This window comes from Zophobas morio, unplaced genomic scaffold, assembly GCF_036711695.1.
Source record: "Zophobas morio isolate AGI-343-1 ecotype UQ-CSIRO unplaced genomic scaffold, CSIRO_AGI_Zmor_V1 ptg000008l, whole genome shotgun sequence".
Lineage (NCBI taxonomy): Eukaryota > Metazoa > Arthropoda > Insecta > Coleoptera > Tenebrionidae > Zophobas > Zophobas morio.
In genome coordinates this window covers 854025-879566 of record NW_026972113.1, presented here as the reverse complement: position 1 = coordinate 879566, position 25542 = coordinate 854025, and the positions used below count along the sequence as shown (strand labels likewise).

Genomic DNA, 25542 nt, shown 5'->3' with positions numbered 1-25542 from the left:
TAAGTTTCCCGATTTTTAGTTTTTCATTGTTTCCATTTTTTGTTTCTTCAGTTCTTCGGTTTTCAATTTTTAGATTTTGTAATTTTTCGTGATTTTTCATTTTTTAGATTTTTCAACTTTTCGAATTAAAAAAATGGAAAAATTGGAAAATTGAAATATAGACTTTTTTTCAACAATAGGATAGTTAACATGTTTTCAGTTTCTTGTTGGAAAAAGAAGGCTTCGTATATTAAGAAAAAATGGACAACATATATGCAATTCTCGATTGTGATGAATATTTTATTCATCGTGAGCTGAAGGGCGGAATTTAGTTGCAAGATCCTCATGTCTCTACAAGAAATTGCAGATGAAATTCATCAGAAATGAGATTGGGGCGGGTGGGTGGGGCTTAACCTTTGTTTTGATTTTTAATACATATATAGAGTTTTTTTTAACAACAGGATAATTACACATGTATTCAATTTCTTGTTGGGAAAAGAAGGCTTCGTATATTAAGAAAAAAATTGACAAAATATAAGCCCCGCCCACCCACCCCTTCTCAATTGTGATGAGTATTTTATTCATCGTGAGCTGAAGGGCGGAATTTAGTTGCAAGATCCTCATGTCTCTACAAGAAATTGCAGATGAAATTCATCACAATTGAGATTGGGGCGGGTGGGTGGGGCTTACTTTTGTCCATTTTTTCTTAATATACGATGTCTTCTTTTTATGATTTTAGAATGATTCCATTTTTCAAATATTGGATTTTCGAACCTTTTCTTTTATTTGACTTTTGAGTTTTTCCATTCTTCAATTTTTCATTTCTTCAAATTTTCGATTCGCATTTTTTTTTTCAATTTCTCAATTTTTAATTTTTCAGTTTTCGATTTGGTTTTTATTTTCTTTGTTTTCAATTATTGGGTTTTTCAATGTTTCGATTTTACAATTTTTTGTTTTTCCAATTTTAATTTTTTCACTGATTCATTTCTTCGGTTTTTCGATTTGCGATATTTCAATTTTTCTTTTTTGGTTTCTTCAATTTTTAGATTTTGCAATTTTTCAGTTTAAAATTTCTCCAGTTTTCAATTTTTAATTTTTCAGTTATTCGATTCTTTAACTTTTCATTCTTTCAAATTTTCGTTTTGAAATTTTCCGTTTCGGTTTTTTATTTTCTTCATTTTTACAATTTTTCCATTTTTTAATGTTCTGATTTTAGAATTCTGTTTTTTCTTCAATTTTTGATTTGGAGTTTTTCTAGTTTTCATTTTAAATATGTAATGATAAGTAATGATAATAATAATAATAATTTTTAAAATATGTCACTTCTTCTAAGTATGATTTTAGAATTATTCCATTTTTCAATTATTGGAATTTTTCATTAATTTGACTTTTGAATGTTTACGTTCTTCAATTTTTCACTTCTTCAAATTTTCGATTTGCATTTTTTTCAATTTCAATTTTTTCAATTTTTCGATCTGCCAACTATTGAATGTTTCAATTTTTAGATTTTGCAATTTTTCGATTTGCAGTTCCACAGGTTTTCAATTTTTAATTTTTCAGTTTTTCGATTTTTCAATGTTTCGATTTTACAATTTTTTTTCACTGATTCGTTTCTTCTATTTTTCGATTGGTGGTATTTCAATTTTTCGTTTTTTGTTTCTTCAATTTTTAGATTTTGCAATTTTTCGATTTAAAATATCTCAAGTTTTCAATTTTTAATTTCTCATTTTGGACTCTTTAAGTTTACATTTCTTCAAATTTTCGTTTTGAAATTTTTCGTTTCGGTTTTTTATTTTCTTCATTTTTACAATTTTTTTATTTTCCAATGTGAAATTTTTCAATTGTTGGATTTTCAGTTTTTTTTATTTCTCTTCTTTATTCTTTATTTTTTCAATTATTCGATTTTTCAATATTTCAATTTTAATTTTTGTTTTTTCAATTTTAATTTTTTCACTCATTCGCTTCTTCAATTTTTCGATTTGCGTTTTTTCGATTATCAATTTTTCGTTTCTTCAATTTTTAATTTGTAATTTTTCTAGTTTTCATTTTAAATATGTAATAATAATAATAATAATTTTTAAAAAATATTTCACTTTTTCGATTTACGATTTTAAATTATTGGATTTTCGAACCTTTTCTTTTATTTGACTTGAATTTTTCCATTCTTCAGTTTTTCGTTTTTCCAACTATTGGATGTTTTAATTTTTAGATTTTGAAAATCTTTGGATTTACCATTTCACGCGTTTTAAATTTTTAATTTTACGATTACTCGATTTTTCAATTTCCCGTTTCTTCAATTTTTTGATCTGCAATTTTTCGTTTGGGTTCTCCATTTTTCGTTTCCTCAGTTCTTCGGTTTTCAATTTTTCGGTCTTCCACTTCTTCGATTTTGCAATATTTCACGATTTTTATTTTTTTCCCAATTTTTAGTTCTTCGATTTTTCAGTTTATTTAACTTTTTGGATCAAAAAAATGGAAAAATTGGAAAATCGAAAAATCTAAAATGAAAACACGAAAAAGTATAAAACGAAGAGTTTAAAAATCTAAAAATTGGAAATCAAGAACTTGAAAAATTGACAAAACGAAAGATTTAAAATTGAGAAACTTAAAGTTCGAAATAATGAGAAATCGAAAAATGAAAATACGTATTATAAAATCAAAACACAGAAAATTAAAGAAATCGGAAAATTGGATATTAGGAAATCCAAAAATTGAAAAATTTAAAAATTTGAAAATCGAGGAAATGAAACATTAAATATTGAAAATTAAAAAATCAAAAAAATAAAAAATAAACATCAAAAACTTGAAAAGTTGTTGAACTACAATTTTTAGGTTTTCAAATTTTTCGATGTTTAAGTTTCCCGATTTTTAGTTTTTCATTGTTTCCATTTTTTGTTTCTTCAGTTCTTCGGTTTTCAATTTTTAGATTTTGTAATTTTTCGTGATTTTTCATTTTTTAGATTTTTCAACTTTTCGAATTAAAAAAATGGAAAAATTGGAAAATTGAAATATAGACTTTTTTTCAACAATAGGATAGTTAACATGTTTTCAGTTTCTTGTTGGAAAAAGAAGGCTTCGTATATTAAGAAAAAATGGACAACATATATGCAATTCTCGATTGTGATGAATATTTTATTCATCGTGAGCTGAAGGGCGGAATTTAGTTGCAAGATCCTCATGTCTCTACAAGAAATTGCAGATGAAATTCATCAGAAATGAGATTGGGGCGGGTGGGTGGGGCTTAACCTTTGTTTTGATTTTTAATACATATATAGAGTTTTTTTTAACAACAGGATAATTACACATGTATTCAATTTCTTGTTGGGAAAAGAAGGCTTCGTATATTAAGAAAAAAATTGACAAAATATAAGCCCCGCCCACCCACCCCTTCTCAATTGTGATGAGTATTTTATTCATCGTGAGCTGAAGGGCGGAATTTAGTTGCAAGATCCTCATGTCTCTACAAGAAATTGCAGATGAAATTCATCACAATTGAGATTGGGGCGGGTGGGTGGGGCTTACTTTTGTCCATTTTTTCTTAATATACGATGTCTTCTTTTTATGATTTTAGAATGATTCCATTTTTCAAATATTGGATTTTCGAACCTTTTCTTTTATTTGACTTTTGAGTTTTTCCATTCTTCAATTTTTCATTTCTTCAAATTTTCGATTCGCATTTTTTTTTTCAATTTCTCAATTTTTAATTTTTCAGTTTTCGATTTGGTTTTTATTTTCTTTGTTTTCAATTATTGGGTTTTTCAATGTTTCGATTTTACAATTTTTTGTTTTTCCAATTTTAATTTTTTCACTGATTCATTTCTTCGGTTTTTCGATTTGCGATATTTCAATTTTTCTTTTTTGGTTTCTTCAATTTTTAGATTTTGCAATTTTTCAGTTTAAAATTTCTCCAGTTTTCAATTTTTAATTTTTCAGTTATTCGATTCTTTAACTTTTCATTCTTTCAAATTTTCGTTTTGAAATTTTCCGTTTCGGTTTTTTATTTTCTTCATTTTTACAATTTTTCCATTTTTTAATGTTCTGATTTTAGAATTCTGTTTTTTCTTCAATTTTTGATTTGGAGTTTTTCTAGTTTTCATTTTAAATATGTAATGATAAGTAATGATAATAATAATAATAATTTTTAAAATATGTCACTTCTTCTAAGTATGATTTTAGAATTATTCCATTTTTCAATTATTGGAATTTTTCATTAATTTGACTTTTGAATGTTTACGTTCTTCAATTTTTCACTTCTTCAAATTTTCGATTTGCATTTTTTTCAATTTCAATTTTTTCAATTTTTCGATCTGCCAACTATTGAATGTTTCAATTTTTAGATTTTGCAATTTTTCGATTTGCAGTTCCACAGGTTTTCAATTTTTAATTTTTCAGTTTTTCGATTTTTCAATGTTTCGATTTTACAATTTTTTTTCACTGATTCGTTTCTTCTATTTTTCGATTGGTGGTATTTCAATTTTTCGTTTTTTGTTTCTTCAATTTTTAGATTTTGCAATTTTTCGATTTAAAATATCTCAAGTTTTCAATTTTTAATTTCTCATTTTGGACTCTTTAAGTTTACATTTCTTCAAATTTTCGTTTTGAAATTTTTCGTTTCGGTTTTTTATTTTCTTCATTTTTACAATTTTTTTATTTTCCAATGTGAAATTTTTCAATTGTTGGATTTTCAGTTTTTTTTATTTCTCTTCTTTATTCTTTATTTTTTCAATTATTCGATTTTTCAATATTTCAATTTTAATTTTTGTTTTTTCAATTTTAATTTTTTCACTCATTCGCTTCTTCAATTTTTCGATTTGCGTTTTTTCGATTATCAATTTTTCGTTTCTTCAATTTTTAATTTGTAATTTTTCTAGTTTTCATTTTAAATATGTAATAATAATAATAATAATTTTTAAAAAATATTTCACTTTTTCGATTTACGATTTTAAATTATTGGATTTTCGAACCTTTTCTTTTATTTGACTTGAATTTTTCCATTCTTCAGTTTTTCGTTTTTCCAACTATTGGATGTTTTAATTTTTAGATTTTGAAAATCTTTGGATTTACCATTTCACGCGTTTTAAATTTTTAATTTTACGATTACTCGATTTTTCAATTTCCCGTTTCTTCAATTTTTTGATCTGCAATTTTTCGTTTGGGTTCTCCATTTTTCGTTTCCTCAGTTCTTCGGTTTTCAATTTTTCGGTCTTCCACTTCTTCGATTTTGCAATATTTCACGATTTTTATTTTTTTCCCAATTTTTAGTTCTTCGATTTTTCAGTTTATTTAACTTTTTGGATCAAAAAAATGGAAAAATTGGAAAATCGAAAAATCTAAAATGAAAACACGAAAAAGTATAAAACGAAGAGTTTAAAAATCTAAAAATTGGAAATCAAGAACTTGAAAAATTGACAAAACGAAAGATTTAAAATTGAGAAACTTAAAGTTCGAAATAATGAGAAATCGAAAAATGAAAATACGTATTATAAAATCAAAACACAGAAAATTAAAGAAATCGGAAAATTGGATATTAGGAAATCCAAAAATTGAAAAATTTAAAAATTTGAAAATCGAGGAAATGAAACATTAAATATTGAAAATTAAAAAATCAAAAAAATAAAAAATAAACATCAAAAACTTGAAAAGTTGTTGAACTACAATTTTTAGGTTTTCAAATTTTTCGATGTTTAAGTTTCCCGATTTTTAGTTTTTCATTGTTTCCATTTTTTGTTTCTTCAGTTCTTCGGTTTTCAATTTTTAGATTTTGTAATTTTTCGTGATTTTTCATTTTTTAGATTTTTCAACTTTTCGAATTAAAAAAATGGAAAAATTGGAAAATTGAAATATAGACTTTTTTTCAACAATAGGATAGTTAACATGTTTTCAGTTTCTTGTTGGAAAAAGAAGGCTTCGTATATTAAGAAAAAATGGACAACATATATGCAATTCTCGATTGTGATGAATATTTTATTCATCGTGAGCTGAAGGGCGGAATTTAGTTGCAAGATCCTCATGTCTCTACAAGAAATTGCAGATGAAATTCATCAGAAATGAGATTGGGGCGGGTGGGTGGGGCTTAACCTTTGTTTTGATTTTTAATACATATATAGAGTTTTTTTTAACAACAGGATAATTACACATGTATTCAATTTCTTGTTGGGAAAAGAAGGCTTCGTATATTAAGAAAAAAATTGACAAAATATAAGCCCCGCCCACCCACCCCTTCTCAATTGTGATGAGTATTTTATTCATCGTGAGCTGAAGGGCGGAATTTAGTTGCAAGATCCTCATGTCTCTACAAGAAATTGCAGATGAAATTCATCACAATTGAGATTGGGGCGGGTGGGTGGGGCTTACTTTTGTCCATTTTTTCTTAATATACGATGTCTTCTTTTTATGATTTTAGAATGATTCCATTTTTCAAATATTGGATTTTCGAACCTTTTCTTTTATTTGACTTTTGAGTTTTTCCATTCTTCAATTTTTCATTTCTTCAAATTTTCGATTCGCATTTTTTTTTTCAATTTCTCAATTTTTAATTTTTCAGTTTTCGATTTGGTTTTTATTTTCTTTGTTTTCAATTATTGGGTTTTTCAATGTTTCGATTTTACAATTTTTTGTTTTTCCAATTTTAATTTTTTCACTGATTCATTTCTTCGGTTTTTCGATTTGCGATATTTCAATTTTTCTTTTTTGGTTTCTTCAATTTTTAGATTTTGCAATTTTTCAGTTTAAAATTTCTCCAGTTTTCAATTTTTAATTTTTCAGTTATTCGATTCTTTAACTTTTCATTGTTTCAAATTTTCGTTTTGAAATTTTCCGTTTCGGATTTTTATTTTCTTCATTTTTACAATTTTTCCATTTTTTAATGTTCTGATTTTAGAATTCTGTTTTTTCTTCAATTTTTGATTTGGAATTTTTCTAGTTTTCATTTTAAATATGTAATGATAAGTAATGATAATAATAATAATAATTTTTAAAATATGTCACTTCTTCTAAGTATGATTTTAGAATTATTCCATTTTTCAATTATTGGAATTTTTCATTAATTTGACTTTTGAATTTTTACGTTCTTCAATTTTTCACTTCTTCAAATTTTCGATTTGCATTTTTTTCAATTTCAATTTTTTCAATTTTTCGATCTCCCAACTATTGAATGTTTCAATTTTTAGATTTTGCAATTTTTCGATTTGCAGTTCCATAGGTTTTCAATTTTTAATTTTTCAGTTTTTCGATTTGGTTTTTTATTTTCTTTATTTTTTCAATTATTCGATTTTTCAATGTTTCGATTTTACAATTTTTTTTCACTGATTCGTTTCTTCTATTTTTCGATTGGTGGTATTTCAATTTTTCGTTTTTTGTTTCTTCAATTTTTAGATTTTGCAATTTTTCAATTTAAAATATCTCAAGTTTTCAATTTTTAATTTCTCATTTTGGACTCTTTAAGTTTACATTTCTTCAAATTTTCGTTTTGAAATTTTTCGTTTCGGTTTTTTATTTTCTTCATTTTTACAATTTTTTTATTTTTCAATGTTCTGATTTTAGAATTCTGCTTTTTTCAATGTGAAATTTTTCAATTGTTGGATTTTCAGTTTTTTTTTATTTCTCTTCTTTATTCTTTATTTTTTCAATTATTCGATTTTTCAATATTTCAATTTTAATTTTTGTTTTTTCAATTTTAATTTTTTCACTCATTCGCTTCTTCAATTTTTCGATTTGCGTTTTTTCGATTATCGATTTTTCGTTTCTTCAATTTTTAATTTGTAATTTTTCTAGTTTTCATTTTAAATATGTAATAATAATAATAATAATTTTTAAAAAATATTTCACTTTTTCGATTTACGATTTTAAATTATTGGATTTTCGAACCTTTGCTTTTATTTGACTTGAATTTTTCCATTCTTCAATTTTTCGTTTTTCCAACTATTGGATGTTTTAATTTTTAGATTTTGAAAATCTTTGGAATTCCCATTTCACGCGTTTTAAATTTTTAATTTTACGATTACTCGATTTTTCAATTTCCCGTTTTTTTAATTTTTTGATCTGCAATTTTTCGTTTGGGTTCTCCATTTTTCGTTTCCTCAGTTCTTCGGTTTTCAATTTTTCGGTCTTCCACTTCTTCGATTTTGCAATATTTCATGATTTTTATTTTTTTCCCAATTTTTAGTTCTTCGATTTTTCAGTTTATTTAACTTTTTGGAACAAAAAATGGAAAAATTGGAAAATCGAAAAATCTAAAATGAAAACACGAAAAAGTATAAAACGAAGACTTTAAAAATCTAAAAATTGGAAATCAAGAACTTGAAAAATTGACAAAACGAAAGATTTAAAATTGAGAAACTTAAAGTTCGAAATAATGAGAAATCGAAAAATGAAAATACGTATTATAAAATCAAAACACAGAAAATTAAAGAAATCGGAAAATTGGATATTAGGAAATCCAAAAATTGAAAAATTTAAAAATTTGAAAATCGAGGAAATGAAACATTAAATATTGAAAATTAAAAAATCAAAAAAATAAAAAATAAACATCAAAAACTTGAAAAGTTGTTGAACTACAATTTTTAGGTTTTCAAATTTTTCGATTTTTAAGTTTCCCGATTTTTAGTTTTTCATTGTTTCCATTTTTTGTTTCTTCAGTTCTTCGGTTTTCAATTTTTAGATTTTGTAATTTTTCGTGATTTTTCATTTTTTAGATTTTTCAACTTTTCGAATTAAAAAAATGGAAAAATTGGAAAATTGAAATATAGACTTTTTTTCAACAATAGGATAGTTAACATGTTTTCAGTTTCTTGTTGGAAAAAGAAGGCTTCGTATATTAAGAAAAAATGGACAAAATATATGCAACTCTCGATTGTGCTGAATATTTTATTCACCGTGAGCTGAAAGGCGGAGTTTAATTACAAAATCCTCATTCCTCTACATGAAATTACCATATGAAATTCATCACAATTAAGATTGGGGCGAGTAGGTGGGGCTTAATTTTTCTGATTTATTTTTTAATACATAGAACAGAGTTTTCTTTCAACAACAGGATAGTTAAACATGTTTTCAGTGTTTTGTTGGGAAAAGAAGGCTTCGTATATTAAGAAAAAAGAGACACAATATTAGCCCCGCCCACCCACCCCTTCTCAATTGTGATAATGTTTTATTCATCGTGAGCTGAAGGGCGGAATTTAGTTGCAAGATCCTCATGTCTCTACAAGAAATTGCAGATGAAATTCATCAGAAATGAGATTGGGGCGGGTGGGTGGGGCTTAATCTTTGTTTTGTTTTTTAATACATATATAGAGTTTTTTTTAACAACAGGATAATTACACATGTATTCAATTTCTTGTTGGGAAAAGAAGGCTTCGTATATTAAGAAAAAAATTGACAAAATATAAGCCCCGCCCACCCACCCCTTCTCAATTGTGATGAATGTCATCGTGAGCTGAAGGGCGGGATTTAGTTGCAAATTCCTCATTTCTCTACAAGAAAGTAAACATGAAATTCGTCACTGAAACTGAAAATAGTAAGAGTAATAATAATAGCCAAACAACATCAGTAGTGTACAATGCCACGGCTAAAACATTTCCAAATACGGAATATATAATCAGTTCTCTAGTCGTCAGTGACATCTGTGGAAGTGTAGTTAAAATAAAACCAGTGTCTGTAAATTTCTGTATAACAAAATGTGGCATTTAAGAAATCATTTTACGGTTTTATTTACGTTTACATGAAAGCAATAAACAATACATGGGTATTACAATATAGAAACACATCTCCAAATAAATGAAAGATAATCGTCATAGCTGACGATTTTTCTGGACAGATGGCGCTGGTTGTCACGAATAAATAAATTGACAACTGCACGACTTTATTCAAATGCAAATTTTTATTCTAAAGAATAAATGCTAATAGCCATCCCACACTATGGCATTAGCTCGTTCTGAAATGCAGATCCAGACGTATAAATAAACACAGGAAATGTAACAAATGTCCAAATAATAATAAATTTGTCGTTTATTAATCGGTTTTAATCTTTACTTTGGACGTCTAGATTTTTTGAAGAAATCAATTCAAAGTATCTTTGAATATTAACAACAGAAAGCGGAAAAATAGATCCACATCTAAAAATAAATCCTCTCAACAAATTTGTTTTTATAATTATTTGCTTGCCCTTGTATACTGCATGTTTAATTAGAGAATTCATTATCAGCCGTGTTGTATAGTGTATGTCATAATGAGGAATCTATAAATAAAAAACAAGTACATTTATTTAAATGTTTAGGGAGACAATGACAATTTTGACGAGAAAATAACTGATAACTTTATAAGTTGACCATCCAGCGCCACCTATTGACCACCCATTCAAAGGTATAAGTATCTAAATTTTACCACAGAGGGCGCGCCTTGTTCCAACCGTCAAAATTACAGCGCCTACTCTTTCTTTAAATGCAAATCAGCAGAACAGCGACATTCTTACAATTATTGCATCATCTAATGCACATTTACTATTCATCTACCACGAGAAAATTTGCAACGTATGCCTTTTACCCATAGCAAATGGCTAGTCATGCTTAAGTGTCACCATAACCCGTTTTGAAATGTAAATATTAAACGTCAGACAAAAGTCTTTATTGTTATAAATGCAAAGTGGCATTCAGCGTTTTCAATGCTTTAATGTACGCAGTAAATCTAAATAACTGAATAATGTCGGCTGCTTACGTCGTAATTACATTATCGTTGACCCATTTTGGGTCAGTGACTTCACGAACATGTAGGAAATGACGACTACAACACTAAAACTGTACTTTAATTCAGAAAGGACTAGAGGAAACAGTTTGCACGTTCGAGCCACTGACTGAAGTAGTAATCACCTGACTTAATTTTCACACTTTGGGAAAACGAAAACAAAAAAACTTCCTCGTAAACATTTTTATTATAGACTTCATTCAATACGTTTATACAATAAAGATAAAAACTGTCTAAATGTAAAATCGTCTCAAATCCTTAACCTAACCTTAAACAGCAAATTGTATACACATACAAATCTTTCGCTTGATATGTAGATTTTAACAAGTCTGTTTGAGTGTGGATCACAGAAAAAACCTTCGAGATTTGTCGAAACCGAAAGTGCCTGGTCCTGACGATTGTCATGAGTATTAAAAAAGTCCTGCGTCAAATTGAACCCCTTCAACAACGCCAAATACAGGAATGCAAACTTAAAAAAAAAATCAGTGCTGTCGATTCGAGTGCGAATCTATCCTCTTCGTCAGCTCGCAAATCACCTCCCTGTAGATCATCGGATCCATATTGCGCCCCAGCACCATCAACACCCACCAATCCCCCAGCTCGATTTTCCGGCACAGCGACTTGCACACCTCGATGGGGATGGCGCGATGTCTGGCGTTGAGCAAACGGGGTCTGAGTCTCGGCATCGCCACGATGAAGATCCTGTACAGGACCATGACGGTGAGCATGCTAGCCAGGATCATGAACCAGAACCAGATGAAGATGTAGGTTTTTTCGTTGACGATGTTGAGCGGGAGGACGCACAAGCTGTCGTGCTTCTGGATGGACCCGGAGGCACCGTATTTGTGGAAGATGCACTTGGTGACCCGAGGGAACACGTACACCATGGGGTCCATGCGGTCCTCTTGGGCTTGCTCGGAGAAGTTCATCACGCGCCAACCGTAGGAGAGGAACTCGCCGTCGAAGAAGCGGTTCATTAGGTAGAGCTGGACGAGGACGTTGACCAGGCAGAGGCACTCGCAGGCGAAGTACCGGAGGGCGTAGAGGTTATGACGCTGGAAAAAAAGAAACGTGACTGTTTTTATGGGGAAGTCGGAGAGTGGTCCGGAGAGCCGGATTTCGAGCGAAAGAAGTTATTCTCGTGTAGAAATTTAAGCAATCAGTGAAATAGTCTGCGGTTGCTCATCATCATCAAGGAACGCCGACTTTTTTTATTTTCGGTAACAATTTGGTAAGGTTCACGTTCTGTAAATAAGCGGATGTGAGTGTTGTATTGTGAGACGGATAAAAAGTGGCGTTTTCGAAGTATTTAATTGTTAACGCACCACTGAGTCTTAACGTGATCGGAAAGAAACAGAGAAACTACTCGAGTCGATAAAAGGATTTTTTGTGCGATAATTTCACTTTAGTGTTTTGTAACAAATACACGGTTAGCAATAGCACGCTAACGACTTTGGTGTTTTTTGTGATTTCTAAATACGTCTATCTGAGTGTGTCGTAAAAAATATGAATTACTAAAATTTGATCATTTTGCGGTTAAAAAGTTTATGCACAAAAAATCTGTGATGCAATTATGTTGAACATGGAATGAGTTTTGGACTGTAATGACATTTTGCTACCTAGTTTGTGAGGGGCGTTAATTTCAAAATTGACAACTGTGAATTGACATGTTGCCAATAATTCAGAACTGCCAACATGCTCAAACATGGACAGTTAGCTACCCGGTACATATTACAATGGTCAATCAATAATTACGATTCACCCATAACAGGCATCGAGAAACAATTCGATGTAGTAGGACGCAATTATGATTAGGGTCGATATACCTACTACAGCAATGAAAAAGACGAATCTACGCCTTTTTTTCTTAATATACACAGCCATCTTTGTACAACAAGAAACTTAAAACATTAAAATGGTACATTTTTGCAAGGAAATATGGATTTTGCAAATAGGCTCCCCCCCCCTTAATTGCAAAATCCATATTTCCTTATACAAATTTTCAATTTTAAACATGTTTTAAGTTTCTTGTTGTGAAAGGAAGTCTACACATACTAAAACAAAAAGCCAAAATGAAAGCCCGCCCACCCGCCCTGTCTCAATTGTGACGATTTTTTTATTCGCCGTGAACCAAGAGGGCGGAGCTTAACTGCAAAATACTTATTTCCTTGCAAAAAATTAAACACATATTTTTGAGTATCGTGTTGTTCAAAGAATACTACGTATATTAAGAATAAATGGGAAAATATAAACCCCGCCCACCCACCCCGTCTCAATTGTGATGCTTTTTTTATTCTTAGAAAAGTAAAACATGTTTAAAATGGGAAATTTTTGTAGGAAAGTATCGATTTTGCAATTAGGATCCGTCCCTCAGCTCACGATGAATAAAAAAAATCATCACAATTGAGACCGGGCGGGTGGGCAGGGCTTATATTATGCCTTTGGTTTTCTTAATATACATTGCCATCTTTTCCCAACAAGAAACTTAAAACATGGTGAAAATGGTACATTTTTGCAAGGAATTATAGATTTTGCATTTACGAGGTGGAGTCTAATTGCAAAACCGATATTTCTTTATACAAAATTTACAGTTTAAACATGTTTTAAGTTCCGTGTTGTGAAAGGAAGTCTACACATACTAAAACAAAAAGCCAAAATGTAAGCCCGCCCACCCGCCCCGTCTCAATTGTCATGATTTTTTTATTCGCTGTGAACCAAAAGGGCGGAGCTTAACTGCAAAATACTTATTTCTTTACAAGAAATTAAACACGTTTTTGAGTATCGTGTTGTTCAAAGAATACTATGTACATTAAGAAAACAAGACAAAATATAAACCCCACCCACCCACCCCGTCTCAATTGTGACGGTTTTTTTTATAAGAAACATGTTTAAAATTGGAAATTTTTGTAGGAAAGTATCGATTTTGCAATTAGGCTCCACCCCTCGGCGTACGATGAATAAAAAAATCATCAGAAATGAGATAGGGCGGGTGGGCGGGGCATATATTTTGTCTTCTTTTTCTTAATATACATAGCCATCTTTTCACAAGAAACTTAAAACATGGTTGAAATTGTACACTTTTGCAAGGAAATATGGATTTTGCAATTATGGGGCGGAGCTTAATTGCAAAATTCGTATTTCCTTACACAAATTTTCAGTTTTAAATATGTTTTAAGTTTCACGTTGTGAAAGGAAGTCTACACATACTAAAACAAAAAGCCAAAATGTATTTGCCCGACCACCCGCCCCGTCTCAATTGTCATGATTTTTTTTATTCGCTGTGAACCAAGAGGGCGGAGCTTAACTGTAAAATACTTATTTCTTTACAAGAAATTAAATACGTTTTTGAGTATCGTGTTGTTCAAAGAATACTATGTATATTAAGAAAACAAGACAAAATATAAACCCCACCCACCCACCCCGTCTCAATTGTGACGATTTTTTTATAAGAAACATGTTTAAAATGGGAAATTTTTTTAGGAAAGTATCGATTTTGCAATTAGGCTCCACCCCTCGGCGTACGATGAATAAAAAAATCATCAGAAATGAGATAGGGCGGGTGGGCGGGGCATATATTTTGCCTTCTTTTTCTTAATATACATAGCCAACTTTTCACAAGAAACTTAAAACATGGTTGAAATTGTACACTTTTGCAAGAAAATATGAATTTTGCAATTATGGAGCGGAACCTAATTGCAAAATCGATAATTCCTAATACAAATTTTCAATTTTAAACATGTTTTAAGTTTCTTGTTGTGAAAGGAAGTCTACACATACTAAAACAAAAAGCCAAAATGTAAGCACACCCACCCGCCCTATCTCAATTGTGACGATTTTTTTTATTCGCCGTGAACCAAGAGGGCGGAGCTTAACTGCAAAATACTTGTTTCTTTACAAGTAATTAAAAACATGTTTTTGTGTATCGTATGTTCAAAGGATACTATGTATATTAAGAAAAAAAGAAAAAATATAAACCCCGCCCACCCACCCCACCTCAATTGTGATGATTTTTTTTATTCTTAGAAAGGTAAAACATGTTTAAAATGGGAAATTTTTGTAGGAAAGTACCGATTTTGCAGTTAGGCTCTGCCCCTCGGCTCACGATGAATAAAAAAAAATCATCAGAATTGAGATAGGGCGGGTGGGCGGGGCATACATTTTGCCTTCTTTTTCTTAATATACACAGCCATTTTTTCACAAGAAACTTAAAACATGGTTAAAATGGTACATTTTTATGGATTTTGCAACTATGGGGCGGAGCCTAATTGACAAGTCGATATTTCCTTCTATAAATTTTCCATTTTAACCATGTTTTAAGTTTCGTGTTGTGAAAGGAAGTCTACACATATTAAAACAAAAAGGCAAAATGTAAGCCCCCCACCCGCCCTATCTCAATTGTGGTGTTTTTTTTTTATTCGCTGTGAACCAAGGGGGCGGAGCTTAACTGCTAAACACTTCTTTCTTTACATGATATTAAAAACATGTTTTTGAGTATCGTGTTGTTCAAAGAATGCTCTGAATACCATGTATATTAAGAAAAAAAGACAAAATATTAATCTTTGGCTTTAATTTTTCCTTAATATACATACATAGTAATTTTTGAATAATATGATACAACATGTCTTACGTGGTGATTTTTTGTAGAGAAATAATACGGATTCTGCAATTAAATTCCGCTTCTTTCGCTCTCGACGATTAAAAAAAAAATCATTACAATTGAGATAGGGTAGGTGGGCGGGGCTTATATTTTTCCTTTTTTCTCAAGATACGTCATAGTATTCTTTAAACAACACAATACTAAAGAACATGTTTTTAATTTCTCGTAGAGAAATAAGTATTTTGCAGTTAAGCTCCGCCCCCTTGGCTCACGACAAATAAAAAAAAATCATCAGAATTGAGACAGGGTGGGTGGGCGGGCTTATATTTTGCCTTCTATTCCTTAAAATACATAGCCATCTTTTCACATCAAGAAACTTAAAATATGGTTAAAATGGTACATTTTTGCAAGGAACTATAGATTTTGCAATTACGGGGCGGACTCTAATTGCAAAATCGATATTTCTTTACACAAAATTTACAGTTTAAACATGTTTTAAGTTCCGTGTTATGAAAGGAAGTCTACACATACTAAAACAAAACGCCAAAATGTAAGCCCGCCCACCCGCCCCGTCTCAATTGTCATGATTTTTTTATTCGCTGTGAACCAAGAGGGCGGAGCTTAACTGCAAAATACTTATTTCCTCACAAGAAATTAAACACCTTTTTGAGTATCGTGTTGTTCAAAGAATACTATGTATATTAAGAAAACAAGACAAAATATAAACCCCACCCACCCACCCCGTCTCAATTGTAACGATTTTTTCATAAGAAACATGTTTAAAATGAGAAATTTTTGTAGGAAAGTATCGATTTTGCAATTAGGCTCCACCCCTCGGCGTACGATGAATAAAAAAATCATCAGAAATGAGATAGGGCGGGTGGGCGGGGCATATATTTTGCCTTCTTTTGCTTAATATACATAGCCATCTTTTCACAAGAAACTTAAAACATGGTTGAAATTGTACACTTTTGCAAGAAAATATGAATTTTGCAATTATGGAGCGGAACCTAGTTGCAAAATCGATAATTCCTAATACAAATTTTCAATTTTAAACATGTTTTAAGTTTCTTGTTGTGAAAAGAAGTCTACACATACTAAAACAAAAAGCCAAAATGTAAGCCCACCCACCCGCCCTATCTCAATTGTGACGATTTTTTTTATTCGCCGTGAACCAAGAGGGAGCTTAACTGCAAAATACTTGTTTCTTTACAAGTAATTAAAAACATGTTTTTGAGTATCGTATGTTCAAAGGATACTATGTATATCAAGAAAAAAAGAAAAAATATAAACCCCGCCCACCCACCCCACCTCAATTGTGATGATTTTTTTTATTCTTAGAAAGGTAAAACATGTTTAAAATGGTAAATTTTTGTAGGAAAGTACCGATTTTGCAGTTAGGCTCTGCCCCTCGGCTCACGATGAATAAAAAAAAATCATCAGAATTGAGATAGGGCGGGTGGGCGGGGCATACATTTTGCCTTCTTTTTCTTAATATACACAGCCATTTTTTCACAAGAAACTTAAAACATGGTTAAAATGGTACATTTTTACAAGAAAATATGGATTTTGCAACTATGGGGCGGAGCCTAATTGACAAGTCGATATTTCCTTCTATAAATTTTTCATTTTAACCATATTTTAAGTTTCGTGTTGTGAAAGGAAGTCTACACATATTAAAACAAAAAGGCAAAATGTAAGCCCCCCCACCCGCCCTATCTCAATTGTGGTGTTTTTTTTTATTCGCTGTGAACCAAGGGGGCGGAGCTTAACTGCAAAACACTTATTTCTTTACATGATATTAAAAACATGTTTTTGAGTATCGTGTTGTTCAAAGAATGCTCTGAATACCATGTATATTAAGAAAAAAAGACAAAATATTAACCTCGCCCACCCACCCCGTCTCAATTGTGATGAAAAATATGTATTTTGCAATTAGGCTCCGCCCCAAAGTCTGCCCACGAATGAAACCTTCATTACTATTGAAATCAGGGCAGCTTTGAGTGGGGCTTAATCTTTGGCTTTCATTTTTTCTTAATATACATACATAGTAATTTTTGAATAATATGATACTCAAAAATATGTCTTACGTGCTGATTTTTTGTAGAGAAATAATACGGATTCTGCAATTAAATTCCGCTCCTTTCGCTCTCGACGATTAAAAAGAAAAATCATTACAATTGAGATAGGGTGGGTGGGCGGGGCTTATATTTTTCCTTTTTTCTGAAGATACGTCATAGTATTCTTTAAACAACACAATACTAAAGAATACGTTTTTATTTTTCGTATAGAAATAAGGATTTTGCAGTTAAGCTCCGCCCTCTTGGCTCACGACAAATAAAAAAAATCATCGGAATTGAGACAGGGTGGGTGGGCGGGCTTATATTTTGCCTTCTTTCAAATTTAACGGGACATAACTGCAGAACGGTTGCGTTTAATCGATTCGCCTTGTTTAGAATTTGCAGTGCAGTTAAAACTTAGTATTTAGCATTAGAAAAATCTCACAGAATGTTGTAAAGCCATAAAATATTATAAAATTGCGCTTTGATTTTCTCCTTATGGAAAAGCGAACGGCTGAAGCCGCTTTTGGCGAACAGTTGATTCCAAGAACACCGTCTGCCTTTAAACAACTAGCTTCAAAAATGGAAGTTTACCTTACAAGACAACACAAGAGTTCGATTAAAACCGCAATAGCGAGAAATACATCGCCGTATATGTGTTTTCTAACGACAAAAAAGTAGTCGAAGAAACTTGAGCAATTAAAAACAGTGCTACTAAGAAATCTCACTACGTGCCTACAACTTCTTCTCATCCACACTACGTGACCAAAGAACCTCTTTCGTAATAACGAGCACCACAAAGTTTAGTCACTTTTCGAATTTATTGCCGTCTGCGTTATCACCGTTTCGCAATTACCCACCTTTGTGATAACCAGTGTAACCCAGAAACAGCTTTCTGCTGATTATTCCTTGTTGGTTGTTAGTTCCCACAAATGCGACTCAAGCATAATTGTAATTTAGGCATCCACACGTGCACGTTTCTCGAATTGTTTAAATAGTTCAGACCACTTAAAACAATTACACGAAACTTTTGAAGTCGATTAATCATCGTATGGTTAAAGCTTCAGCAAGATGAGGTTTGAATGACATCTTAAGACAAGAACTTATGTAACCATAATCACACGAATCGAAAAATGCGCGCTTGGAAGATAATCGTTCTGCCTCGAGGTTTTTTTGTTGTTGAGTCAGCATTGGTACTAATTACAAGCGGTGACAATGAATACTCACAATAAAACTTGATATTCACACTAAATATATAAGTACACAATTTGCTAGTCATATTCATAAGTAATTGTAATTATATTCGTGATTCAAACAGTTAGAAACGTGATTCTGATTCTTCGTGCGTACATTTGTTTGGTTTTGGTTTAGGTTTATGAAGTAACGAGTTTATGCTAATTAAAACGGTGCAATAATTATAAATGAGAAGCTACCTTGCAACCAATTTGTATATACAAGATGTGGAACGAAAACGTTATGTTAAACAGATTTTAGAGAAATATTTAAATTAGTGTGACAATTTACATATTTATGTGTACTTGTTCATTGAACTCCGAATTTTTAAAGATTTTGCATATTAATTGGCCGATATTAATTGCTTTTTTTAATAATATCATAGGAGTGATAACCAATTTTTAAATTCTTATCAGCAATTCTGTCATTACCATTAATTAATCATAATTACGACCTATAACTCATTTTATGAGTTCTTTGGATTACAAATCTAAGTAAACAACCGCAAGGTTATCTTTCATGAAACCCACAAACTAGAAAGAAGGGTCGAATTATAATTACTTCATGAATTCGAAGCAGTTTTTTTCAGTCTAGACTTAAGTAAGTATAAAAAATTATTACTCATTTAACAAAAAAAAAGAAGCTTAGATTACAGTACACTTGATACGTTTATTGCATGATACGAAGCCCACGTGTTGCAATTTCATTCCCAGAGTGAATTAATGGACCCTACATGTTATTCAAACGTAGGCAATTAAACCGAGAATTTAATTGCAGTAATCGACATAGAACAAACAATTAGAGCTTCAGGTACGCACAAACCGGCCACTGCAAGGCCAAAGTTTTGCATTTTTATAATAATTAAGTACATTACTCGACAAGATAGATAATTATTCACCAGACTATAAAGTATCACATATCGCCATACAGATGCTCACTGCTCTCCCAATTAACCCCAACTTACAGTGACATGCGTCAGAAGATAATCCAAGATGATCTCCTTCTTCTTATTCTTCTCCTCTTCGTGGCAAATCCCAAACTTCAGTCTCATGCTGAGCATCTTCATGAGTCCCCCTTCGAAGACGTCCCACATGACTTTGGGGACGTAGCACGCCAAAGCCTGTCCAAATAATTCACAAATAAATACAAATATTTTTAAAATGAAGTGTAAACCCACCTGGAAGAACAAAACGAAACAGACCCATTGGTAGTACGTGTAGTACTTCTTGGCATCCTCCGCACCGAAATCGTTAGCCACACCAGGATGAGCCACTTCTCGACCGACCTGAAAAAACGATCAGACGCTGTAATTATTGCAGGGAAACGAATTGTGGGCTGTCATTATGGGAGGTTAAATTACAGATGGCCTGAAGTCTTCGTCTGGGGGATACACGAAGCCGAGATCCGTTTGGGTCAAGCCGAAAACACACGTGTTCAAAAAAGCACGTCTTTTTTTTAATGTATAATATTCTCAGCTGCTGTTTTTTTCGAGAAGTCTGATGGTACCTTCGGGACCCCTGGTTTCTTATTTTAAAAATTTTAGAAACAATCTGAAAGAATCCCTCGCTTTTTAAAGAGTTTAAAAAATCTTCCGATACAAATTTTTCAAATTTTTGGTGTCCCTTGTGTCGTTTTTTAAAACGTGAAATAACATCTGGAGCCCCTTGTGTTTTATTTTTGAACGAATTTCAACAGATCCTTATGTTTCTCAAGGAGTTTGACGGTACCTTCGGGACCTTTGGATTTTTTTTTTAAGAACTGAGAAGAATGAATCTCCGGGGCTCCTTGTGTGTTATATTTTAAAGAATTTTGCCGTATAAATCCTATCCAAAATGTATAAAGTATGATGAGTCTGTATTTGTGATTTATATTTTACACATGTCGGGTAGATTTAGGAATTTTAACTCGTTGCTATGGTAATTTACAATTTAACACCTTTAAATTTTACAAGTTTTTACAAGACTAACAGGGGCAAAATCAGTTCCATCATAACAAATACTAGGCCCGCCCACCCGCCCCCTATTTTCTCAGAGGATGTCACTTGCCATAATCAGTCTCATCTTATCAAGTACTTGTCCCGCCCACCCACCCGCTATTTTCTCAGAGGATCTGGCATTTGCCAAAATCAGTCTCATCTTATCAAGTACTTGCCCCGCCCACCCGCCCGATTTTGTTCCAGAGGATATGTCACTTGCCATAATCAGTCTCATCTTATCAAGTACTTGTCCCGCCCACCCACCCGCTATTTTCTCAGAGGATCTGGCATTTGCCAAAATCAGTCTCATCTTATCAAGTACTTGCCCCGCCCACCCGCCCGATTTTGTTCCAGAGGATATGTCACTTGCCATAATCAGTCTCATCTTATCAAGTACTTGTCCCGCCCACCCACCCGCTATTTTCTCAGAGGATCTGGCATTTGCCAAAATCAGTCTCATCTTATCAAATACTTGCCCCGCCCACCCGCCCATTTTTTTCCAGAGGATATGTCACTTGCCAAAATCAGTCTCATCTTATCAAGTACTTGCCCCGCCCACCCGCCCGATTTTTTTCCAGAGGATATATCACTAGTGCTTCATAAGATAAGACTGATTTTGGCAAATACATATCCTCTGGAAAAAAACGGGCGGATGGACGAGGCTAGTACTTGATAAGATAAGACTGATTTTAGCAAATGGCATATCCTCTGGAAAAAAAAAGGCGGGTGGGCGGGGCTAGTACTTGATAGGATAACACTGGTTTTGGCAGATGACGTATCCTCTGAAAAAAAACGGGCGGGTGGGCGGGGCTAGTACTTTATAGGATAACACTGGTTTTGGCAGATGACATATCCTCTGAAAAAAAACGGGCGGGTGGGCGGGGCTAGTACTTGATAGGATAAGACTGGTTTTGGCAGATGACATATCCTCTGGGAAAAAACGGGCGGGTGGGCGGGGCTAGTTTTTGCTAAGATAAGATTGATTTTGGCAAATGACATATCCTCTGGGAAAATAGCGGGCGGGTGGGCGGGGCTAGTACTTGATAGGATAAGACCGATTTTGCCCCTATTATTCTTGTAAAAACTCTTATGAAATTTAAAGGTGTTAAATTGCAAATTTCCATAGTAATTTTTTTATTTTTCAAGTTTTTGATATTTAAATGTTTCGATTTTTCAGTTTTACACAATTTTGACGTTTCTAAATTTCAGATTTTTCGATTTCTCAATTTCTCCGTTAATCGATTTTTTGGGTTTTCAATTTTTCGAATTCTCGGTTTTTCCATTTTTCGATTCTGCAATTTTTCCATTTTTCGCCTTTTCGATGTTTCGATTTCTAGATTTTTCAGTTTTTTGATTCTCCAATTTTTCTATATTTTAGTTTTGGAATTTTTCGTTATTTCAATTTTTCAATTTTTGACATTTCTAAATTATCGATTTTTGTATTTCACGATTAATTGATTTTTTGGTTTTTCGAGTATTGGATTTCTCGATTTTTCAATTTTTTCTTATTTTTGCTTTGGGATTTCTTTAATTTTTCAATTTTTAATACATATTTCAAAATTTTCAATTTGTGGATTTCTAAATTTCACGATTAATCATTTTTTTGGTTTTCGACTTTTCGATTTGTCGACTCTTCGATTTCTCGATTTTTCAATTTTCAATATTTTGGTTTTGGAATTTCTTCAATTTTTCTAATTTACATTTTTTTCATTTTCGACGCTTTAAATTGTCTTTTTTTCGAGATTTTTGGATTTCTCGATTAACCGACTTTTTGGTTTTTCGATTTCTGGAATTTTCTATTTCTCAATTTTTTAATTTTTCTATTTCCCAATTATTCGATATTCCAGTTGTGCGATTTATCAATATTTCTTCAATTTTTCAGTTTATACATTTTCCGATTTTTTAATTTTTTAATTTTTAACGTTTCTAACATTCAATTTTTCGATTTCTCAATTTCTCGATTTTTCACTGTTGGATTTTTCAATTTTTCGATTCTGCAATTCCTCGATTCTTCAAATTTTCAATTTCTCCATTTTTTCACTTTTGGAATTCTCAACTTTCCGATGTTTTAGTTTTACGATTTTTCAATATTTCACGATTAAGCAATTTTTAGGTTTTTCGACTTTTCGTTTTCTAAATTTTTTAATTTTTCGATACTTTAGTTTTGCAAATTCTTAAATTTTTCGATTTTTAAATACATATTTTGGTTCTCCACTTGTTCGACTTATCGATTTTTTACGTTCTTGATGATTCAGTTTTTCGATTTTTTCATGTTTCAATTTTTTTAATTTTGAGATATTTTAATTTAAAATAATTTTAAAGTTTTTTTTAAATTAGTAAAGATTCGGGGGCTCCAGGTGTTTTCTTTTTGAAAAAACCTTGAGAGATCCTTCCGTGTTTTTGGAATACATGGTCCGGAAGAATCTTGAGGACTCTGTGTCTCATTTTTTTGGAACAATTTGTAGATAAATATTTTAGGTGCCCCTAATTTTTTAAAGAATATAAAAGAACCTCTGGGGCCACTTGTGTTTTATTTTTGACAGAATTTAAAAAGAACTTTTGGACTTCTGGAATTTTCAACGAATTTGACAATTTCTTATACTCCTAGTGTCTTTTTTTAAGAATTGGAAAAAATCTTGAGGGCTCCTAGTGTCTTATTTTAGGTAAAAAAAATCACTGAACATTATATATAATTTCATCACTTATGAGTTAATTGATTATCAAATGAGTGGACCTCGAAAAATAACAGTAGTTTTATTTTTATTAGCATCCGTAATACTTGTTCCAGGGCCGGCTTAAAATCATCCGTTATTATTAGCATTCAATGATCCATCTTTCAGTGTTCTCAGTACATAACAAATCTTTCTGATCCTTTGAATTAAAGACTTATTCTGGAGAAAAAACATGACTAATCTAGTTTGGATCATGGTGACACTTCGACAAATGAATCACCCCATCATTCTACGAATCCACCTCTCCCCTACTCGTTTCAACTTGCAACTACCTGCATTACCTCAACGTGAAGATCAATTATAAATTTAAATTTTACCGGTGTTACCCGTTTCCGCTTACGTCACCAACACACTTTACATTTTCATTGAATCGCCAGTTTTTCTGTGAAAGTGCATCTATTGTAGAAAAATCTGCCGAGGCCACTCGATGACCCGCTTCTTCCTGCCATTGACATTTTTGTTCCACTTGGATGTGCCTTTCACCGGTGGTTTGACTCTTCTGACCATAATTCTCGGATTTGTTAACTCGTTTCAAAGTCATGCGAGATTAACAAAGTTGTTGTGATAAGAAGTCGTAAATAATTCAGCCTTGAGAGTAAAGAGAATGAAATTGCATATGATAGGAGGTTCCTAATGGTTGGTAATTTGCAGAAATTTTGTGATTTATGATGGTCTGCGTCCGGTTATTTGATACTGTGTGGTGTGTCGCATCTGGAGCGGATATTTTTTGTGCAATGCATATTTGTAACAAGTGTGCGCTGATTTTTATCAGCGTTGACACTGGTGTCAAGGAAAGTAGTGATAAAGGTTAAGGGTCATTCTGTCACGTGACTAAAAATTATTTATGAAAAATGCCCCCTTACGGATAAATTTTCACATCTACTTAAATTAACACCAACACCGACAGCATCCATTAGCACTGCAGAGGTCTAAGAAAACAGAACTGTTAACACGATCTGTTAAATTAAAATGGTTAAAAACGCACTTATATGGAAAGAGCAAAAGTGGTTTATGCCGCTTCGTGGAAATCACTAACGTATGTGCAATCCCATTTTATTTATTCGAAAACGTCATTATTTGTATTTATTTCTGTGTGGTTAACCACATGTTTAGTTAACCAACATTCGAATCGAGTTATGTCAGAATTGCACGTACCGCTTTGATCGTTTCATCATTCACAGCATTACCACATTTAATGATGATTTAAGAGTTCCTATCATCAGTTGCAATACAGGATGTTCTGCAAAAAAAAGTACGCGAAATGGGTTGGTTTTTTCAAACTTGCATTCCATTCAGTTGAAACCTGACGTCACGTTCTGCGTCATCATATGTGAGTGACACCATGTCAATTAATTGCTACTCGTTTTTAAAATGATGAAAGTAAACTGATCCTAGAAACCCCTTTCTTCTGTCCCCGTTTCATCCTCCGCACATCCTCAATCAATAAATCAGCTAAACCCGCCTGGTTGCAGCTGCACATGTGCATCCCACTCGCCTCTTGCGTCATCTACCATGCACGACCCATCACCCTGTTTCCTGGGTCAAAGTTCGCAATTACCTGTCTCCTGAAGGCGTCCGGCATGGTAAAAGTGGACGAAATCCAGCAGTACGTATTGACCACATGTCCCGGAAGCCCATCCACGATACATTGTATAGGATGTCCCACATACTGCGACGCCGTGATGATCAAACTGCAGGCCATCAAGAGTGCCGTGGTGAAGAGGTTGTGCATGCGGAAGACCGCACTGTCCACTACCACCTCCTGGTGCTTGAGGTAGTCACTCAACCCTCCCAGAAGCTTGAACATGGTGATTGTTTTGCCACTTCGTCACAGTCCGAACTATTTTTCACACTTCACTTTCCACCCCAACTCGGGACATGTCCGGACTCAGCACATTGTTTACGATTGTGCGTGTTTTGTTTGTAGTAAGGAACCGACACACTCTGTAGCGTAACTTGCTACTGAGTGCTGCCCCCTCGATTTGTGCTTCCCCCACCACTGGGGCCGCCAAACGAAGTTCGTGCGGTTTGGTGGGTCCAATGGCGAGCTGGTCGGCTGGAGTTTCTAATATCTAAGTCCCTTCCCTACGGGTACGTCACGTGGAAGGACCCGGCGTCAGGAATTTCAACTATTTTTTACGAGGATGGGTGATTTGTACGGTAGGTCAGGCTGAGATCGGGTCGATATCGATGGGCGGGAACCGAGTGATGGGTTGCCGGTGGGATGGGAGC

At 32.5% G+C, this 25542-nt stretch overlaps 1 protein-coding gene across 1 annotated transcript; it reads right to left on the bottom strand.

The window, feature by feature from the left end:
- Positions 1–10881: 10881 nt before the first annotated feature.
- On the bottom strand, positions 10882–25342 carry LOC135124980 (innexin inx1). The gene is made up of 4 exons (XM_064050231.1): positions 24869–25342; positions 19781–19888; positions 19568–19723; positions 10882–11768 (listed from the first exon to the last, which is right to left on the bottom strand). Exons 1-4 carry the CDS (start codon positions 25115–25117, stop codon positions 11196–11198), a joined length of 1086 nt encoding a protein of 361 aa, XP_063906301.1. The 5' UTR covers positions 25118–25342; the 3' UTR covers positions 10882–11195.
- Between the last annotated feature and the right edge of the window lie 200 nt (positions 25343–25542).